Here is a 6,839-nt window from a genome sequence, read left to right as displayed (position 1 = left end):
CGGGGGCAGCGGGACCTGGAGCGGGAGCGGCGGCGGCGGCTGGGGGCGGCGGCGGCGCGCTGGAAGCGGCCATGGCAAAACAGTACGACTCAGTGGAGTGCCCTTTTTGTGATGAGGTGACCAAATATGAGAAGCTTGCTAAGATCGGCCAAGGCACCTTTGGGTAAGGCTGGGCCCCGAGGGACCCGGTACCCTGGGCCTGCACCCCTCAGGGCCGACGTCGGGACGCCCGGGGCCGGGTCGGAGATGGTCGGGGAACCACCCAGCCCTAGATTTGTCCTCTGGTCTCTATGGGCCGCGCCGCAGCGCGTCCGGGTCTGACGGAGCTGACTGGCTGGGAGGAGCCTGAGGCCCGTGGTGGGGGACAGGGAGGGGTTGCAGAGAGGAGCTTGTGAGGGGAGCAGGATCTCTCAGAGAGATGCCTGGGTGAGGAGAAGAGACGGAAGGGAGGAAGTAGAGGCTCGGAGAGGGACTGCAGAGGGACTGGGGATGGTAGGGTAGCCGAGTGCCCTAGGTACCAGGCCCAGCCCCGCCCGAGAATCCCCTTGCTGGCGTCTTCCTCTGGTGGGGGAGGGGCGAGCCATATGAAAACGGCCTGACGAGCCCTTTTGCGTTCCCCTCTTGGCCTACAGGGAGGTGTTTAAGGCAAAGCACCGCTTGACCGGCCAAAAGGTGGCTCTGAAGAAGGTACTGATGGAGAACGAGAAGGAAGGGGTGAGTACGGGTGGGGTGGGCAGGCCAGCCGTCTCCTCTTTGCACGTGGGTTTCTACCGCGCTTCTAGGACTCACACGTTGACATTCAATTTATGTATCGTAGGTCGGGAATTTCCATAGGACAGGGAAACTGACTTCCAAATGAAATCTTTTCGTTGAAATGTTTTAAAGCATTTGATATTTCATTCGTAGGCAAATACGGTTGGGCCAGGAGGGGGAGCTCATGCTTGCATTGCGTGCACCTCTGTTTGTGAAATTAGGAAGACTTTAAACACTTTTTCTTTAGCGTTTAATTTTGTTTGATGTAAAAGAAAAATACATGCAGTGGCTTTAAAAGGGTGACTAGTACTCAACTGAAAAGGAGCAGTCCCCTCCCCCACCTCATCTTTGCTTTAGTCCAGCTTCCAGAGACCTACTTCTTCACAAGATTTTTCAATAGTTATATGTGTTTTTATTAGCACCCAGCAGGTTAAACACAGGCGTGGAGCTAAAATTTAAAGGATGAAGAAGCTCTGGAGCATTTAGTGACCAATAGTGAAGGGATTAAGTATCGCTACATCAATTTATCGTCTCTAACTCCTTGAGGGGTACATAGTACTTTACACCCATTTTACAGATAAGGCATCTGAGATAGCTGATTTCAGAGTCTGTGATCTTACTGTCTCTTAACCCATACTGCTTAGTACAGACCCCGTGGCCAGCCAGTTCCTTGATCTGTAATGTACTTACTTTCAACCCCACCCTCTGTCTTTCTCTCACGCAGTTCCCTATTACAGCCTTGCGGGAGATCAAGATCCTCCAGCTTCTAAAACATGAGAATGTGGTCAACTTGATTGAGATCTGTCGAACCAAAGGTAAGGTTTTGGATCTTGTTCCCATTTTCCAATGGAGAAAATAAGGCTTATAACTTGAGGCTTTGTTTGCAAAGTTGGAACCAGACACACTTAAACTGCCTTTTAACACAGACATGCTTACCAGCTATGATTGCTTTCTCTGGTCCTTTCATCGTAGCTGGTGTTTTTCTAGGGCCTGCCACGGCACCCGGCTCAGAGGAGGCACTCAGGAAATATTTTACCAGCGAAGGAACGCACAGATGGATGCCGGGTGTCCATGAGTTGGGCGTAGGCGCTGTTTTTGGGAAAATGAGTTGCATATGGGATTTTTGACTTCTTCTTTTTGCCCCCCTTTCCCCATTCTTCCCACCTCAGCTTCCCCCTATAACCGCTGCAAAGGCAGTATATACCTGGTGTTTGACTTCTGCGAGCATGACCTTGCTGGACTGCTGAGCAACGTCTTAGTCAAGTTCACACTGTCTGAGATCAAGAGGGTCATGCAGATGTTGCTCAATGGTCTCTACTACATCCACAGGAACAAGGTGGGGAAGGAGAGACCAAGGCTTGGTCTGGCCTCTACTCCCACTGCCGGAGGGGTGTGTGTGGCTAAAGGAGACCTCACTCTTGCCCTTCTTGCAGATCCTGCACAGGGACATGAAGGCAGCTAATGTGCTCATCACCCGAGATGGGGTCCTGAAGCTGGCAGACTTTGGGCTGGCCCGGGCCTTCAGTCTGGCCAAGAACAGTCAGCCCAACCGCTATACCAACCGTGTGGTGACGCTTTGGTACCGGCCCCCGGAGCTCTTGCTCGGTGAGGACTTCCGAGTGGGCAGAAGGGGGCAGGGGCCGGGCGCTTAACCGGGCCTCAGCCCCCCACTGCCTGGGCTTCCTGAGCCGCCAGCCTCAGGGCATTGCGTCTCAGGAGGCCCTCGGGCTCAAGGGGCCCTCCTGGTGCGCTCTTCTTCCCAGGGGAGCGGGACTACGGCCCCCCCATTGACCTGTGGGGTGCCGGGTGCATCATGGCGGAGATGTGGACCCGCAGCCCTATCATGCAGGGCAACACGGAGCAGCACCAGCTTGCCCTCATCAGCCAGCTCTGTGGCTCCATCACCCCTGAGGTACGTGGCCAGGCTGCCTGGGCCCTTGGTCCCTACAGGATGCAGAGACCCACCAGTCTCCCTGGCAGGGGTGGAGTGGGGAGTGGAACAGAAGGAAAGCTCTCTCTGGAGAGGTGGCTGCTGGAGGGACAGAGCTTGCTCTTTAGGGCACACAGGCTGTGTTGGTTCCATCACCAGTCCGTTCTGTGGCCTTGGGCCGAGCATTTGGACTTCGCACCTCAGAGCTGAGTTTCTCTTCTGTGAAACAGCTATGCCTCTGTCAGCCTTGGTGCACGTATTCCAGCCAGTTTACATGAAAGGGCCAAGTGCATGGTCACTGCTGCCTTCACCTCAGAGGGGTCAAGTTTGTCCTCCAGGGTTGGTCTGGGAACATTTGAACGGAGAAGTTTCAGTCCCTTCAGGTGCTTGACCAACGGATAAGCCACACGCCCCCCGAACTAACTCTTATCCTCTCTCCATGCCCCCACCCGCAGGTGTGGCCAAATGTGGACAAGTATGAGCTGTTTGAGAAGCTGGAGCTGGTCAAGGGCCAGAAGCGGAAGGTGAAGGACAGGCTGAAGGCCTACGTGCGGGACCCATACGCGCTGGACCTCATCGACAAGCTGCTGGTACTGGACCCCGCACAGCGCATCGACAGCGACGACGCCCTCAACCACGACTTCTTCTGGTCTGACCCCATGCCGTCGGACCTCAGGGGCATGCTGTCCACCCACCTGACATCCATGTTCGAGTACCTGGCGCCGCCACGCCGGAAGGGCAGCCAGATCACCCAACAGTCCACCAACCAGAGTCGAAACCCCACCACTACCAACCAGACGGAGTTCGAGCGCGTCTTCTGAGGGCCAGCTGCTGTCACTCTGCTTTAGGGCTCTTGTTTTATTTTTCTCTTCTGCTATGGGACTCACATTGTGGAGATGAAGGGGCATTTGAGTTTTTTCTCTAGTGCATATTTTATTTAATCCCCACTCTGGGCCTTGGGAATACCAGCTGGATGGACTGGAATAAAGCTTTGGCTGAGAGTCCAGGAGGGCACTGGGGCTGCCTCACCTGGTTCCCTGGTTTTCTGGATAATACCCAGAGGGTCTGCATTTACCTTAGGACAAGAATGAGGTGGGAGGAGAGGTGCACCCCACCACTGACTTTCTAAGAGTTCCCAGTACGACTGGAGGAGGGAACAGGTCCCTCGTCCATCCCCAGCCTTCCTCTTGGGATGAGAAACTCACGTGGGGGACAACCAGCCTTGGAAATGGGCTGCTCTTGGCCTGACCCTCAGAAGCACTGGGGCTGGCAATAACTTGGTTTCTTCAGTAGGAGAATTTTATCGTGTTTCTGATATTCGGTTGTTGAGAGACATTCTGGACACAGTTTGGCCAGTTAACAATTAAAGTTGACTCTTTTTCAGTAAACGGCTTTGTGCTCTATTCTGTATTCAGATTCTCAGCTCTTACCCTGCAGCCAACAGGTTGGGCCTTCCTGTTGAAGTTGTTTTGATTTGTCAAGTCTTCAATTTTTTGTCTCAGTTTATGTCCCCTGACATAACTGTATAGGACTTTTGTCTTTTTTTTCCTCAGATACCTACCAGAACACTTGCCATCACGCTCCCCTTCAAGGGCAGGCACCATGAAGTTCCCTTGCCCCTCTCCACTCAGTGTCAGAGGAAGAGGGAAAACATCAAAGGATCTCAGTTCCCTTTTCTCCATGTCTGCAGTGGTGACCCAAGTGGGGACAGTCTGCTGTAGATGACAGACGTGTTCAAATTTGACTCGTGAGCACGGGAGGCTGCGGAAGGCTCTCAATGGAATGACAACGGATCTGTAGCTTACGCAGGTCCTGGTTGCTGAGTAGAGGGCGGCTTGGAGCCAAGCGAGGAGTTGGAGGTTGTCAGGGGCTTGGGGAGGTGGCAGTAGTTTGGATTAAAGTGATGAGGGGGCAAGAGGACAAGTTAGTGTATGGTTGGATCTTAAGGGCTCAGAGCTGGGACCCTTGGAGGAGTAGGACGTCCTGAGTAAAGCTGGAGACAGACATATTTGAGGTAAATTTTACGTTCCATCACAGATGGAGTCCGCTGGGAGTGCTCCAGGAACGGTGGAAGGTAGGCACAACCTTTGACCAGAACTATCCCTGTGAGAGTTGACCCAGATCACAGCTTTACAAAATGCCAGTGCAAATTAAAAAATTCTTAGAGTATTAGTTTCTCGGGGCTGCTGTAACAAATTACCACGAGCATGATGGCTTAAATTAACAACTCTTGGTTCTGGGGGCTAGAAGCCCAAAAGCCAGGTGTGGGCAGAGTTGGCCCTGGACACTCAGAGAGAATCTGCTGCATGCCTCTCGTAGCTTCCAGCAGCTGCCTGCGGTCCCTGTGTCCTTGGCTTGTAGACGTATTACTCCACCCCGTCTTCACGTGGTGTTCTGACCCTCTGTGCCTCTGTCTCTTATGAAGACACCAGTCATTAGATTTAGGATTCACCTTGATCCAGTATAACTTTATCTTAACCAATTCTCTCTACAAAGATCTTTTCAAATAAGGTCACATTTCAAGGTTCCAGGTGGTCATGAACTACTCAATACAACTAATAATCAAAGAAATCCAAAAACAGCAAGGTGTCCTATGGTGATCAAGTCGATAGGTTTTGAATGACATGATTGATGTGGGATAACTCACACGGCTGGTTCCATTGTTCAAAGTTACGAGTTTTTTTTCTCTGAAGGATAAAAAGTTTCTATAAAAAGTTGGTATTAAAATACCAGCAATTCCAGAAATTTCTTGTTAGCGATTGTACAGTCTATTACCTCATTGAGCCCTCACTGGAAGATGGGAGAAGGGAGATGTGGCCCACTGGGGTACTCCAAAGGGGCCAGAGGGAGAGTGGGTTCCAGAAGCTCAGGGACAGTGTTTTGGGGAGGATGGAGTGGTCACTTACACGAGTTCTGCCGATGGGTCCAAAAGATAGAGTGAGGACTGACCATGGGTTTAACCACGTAGAGGTTAGTGGTGACCTTGGCAAGAGCCACTGGGTAGAGCTCTTCTGTTGAAACCCCGCCAGGAGCAGCAGAACCACTGAGAATGGGAGGAAGGGAACCAAGGCCAAGAAATAGCATCTACCACGGAGAAGGATTCGGTTTCAAGCTAGTCTTGCATAGTCTTAAGATTTGAGAGCCATGACTTTATGGAATGACTCAGTAGAGAGGGCGCAGTCTGGATGGGGCACCTGTAACAAGCTGACGGGCAATGCCCACGCTGCTGGTTGGGATCTGAGCAGTGCAGATAGGGGAGGGCCCTAGGATAGGATGCTGGGCAATGAAAAAGGTCGTAGAAATGTATGTACTGCCCCAAAAAGACGTTCCAAAGACAACAGGTGGGAAATATCTACTGCTTGAGCTTGTTTTATAAGAAAAACCCGTGGTTATTTGGAGTGGTCTGTCCTTTATACTTCTCTGTGTTTTCTAATATTTCTTAATATTTTTATTCGTGCAATTAAATCATATTTTAAAACAAACTAAAGTAGGCCCTAAACCCTGGAGCTTCTAGCTCTGATCTTCCCCGACCCCACCTCCCCAAAGAACACCCCAGAGGGAAGGCCAGGACTAGTGGCAGATGTGGGTCTGTCCAACCCTGGTGTGACAGGGGTCTCATCCCAGTCTGTGGAGGATGGTGCCTGACGTGGAATAAAAGCCCCCAGAGGGCAAGAACTGTAGGGGCATTAACCCTGAGGCACCTAGAGTGGTGTCCGGCACCTGTGAATCCCCCAAATACTGGAACGAGTCAGCCAGCTCTGAGCAGAGGACAGAAGAGGTGGGTAAACAGGAGAGGTTTCTACCCACCTGTGTGAATGGGCTCACGGGCTCTGCGGCCCAGGTAAGTCTGAGTCCTGATTTCTTTTTGACCAAATGATTGAGTGAAACACAGCCTCTCCCCACAGTAGGCTCAGACTTCTTAGGTCAAGGGCACCCTCGAACTCTTCCCCCTACCCCCAGGGGTCCCAGCATGGCAGAGCCAAGGCAAACGGGGCCCTAACAGTTAGGGGAGGTGGGCAGGTGAGCTGTGATAAGAGAAACCTGATAAAGCCAGCCCCAAGGGCTGGAAGCCTCCCAGCGCTGCTCCCCCCACACCCCCGCCGGCCTGCTCTCCTTTAACCTCTGCTCAGTTGTTAAATATTTAACTCAGAGTCTG

The 6,839-nt window shown here is 52.2% G+C and overlaps 1 protein-coding gene across 3 annotated transcripts; it reads left to right on the top strand.

The window, feature by feature from the left end:
* The first annotated feature begins 6 nt into the window (after positions 1-6).
* On the top strand, positions 7-4,071 carry CDK9 (cyclin dependent kinase 9). 3 transcript variants are annotated; one of them, XM_011364247.1, is made up of 7 exons: positions 7-163; positions 633-714; positions 1,478-1,568; positions 1,923-2,089; positions 2,187-2,358; positions 2,517-2,665; positions 3,139-4,071. In XM_011364247.1, the coding sequence occupies exons 1-7, from the start codon at positions 72-74 to the stop codon at positions 3,502-3,504; spliced, it is 1,119 nt and encodes a 372-aa protein (XP_011362549.1). In that variant the 5' UTR covers positions 7-71; the 3' UTR covers positions 3,505-4,071. The 3 variants fall into 3 exon arrangements, with proteins under 3 accessions (XP_011362549.1, XP_011362551.1, XP_023388795.1); XM_011364249.2 differs by having other exon boundaries at positions 25-82; XM_023533027.1 differs by lacking the exon at positions 7-163 and adding an exon at positions 341-426.
* The last annotated feature ends 2,768 nt before the right edge of the window (positions 4,072-6,839 follow it).

This window comes from Pteropus vampyrus, unplaced genomic scaffold (assembly GCF_000151845.1).
Source record: "Pteropus vampyrus isolate Shadow unplaced genomic scaffold, Pvam_2.0 Scaffold95, whole genome shotgun sequence".
In the NCBI taxonomy this organism is placed as follows: Eukaryota; Metazoa; Chordata; class Mammalia; order Chiroptera; family Pteropodidae; genus Pteropus; species Pteropus vampyrus.
This window is presented reverse-complemented; position numbering and strand designations above follow the sequence as displayed.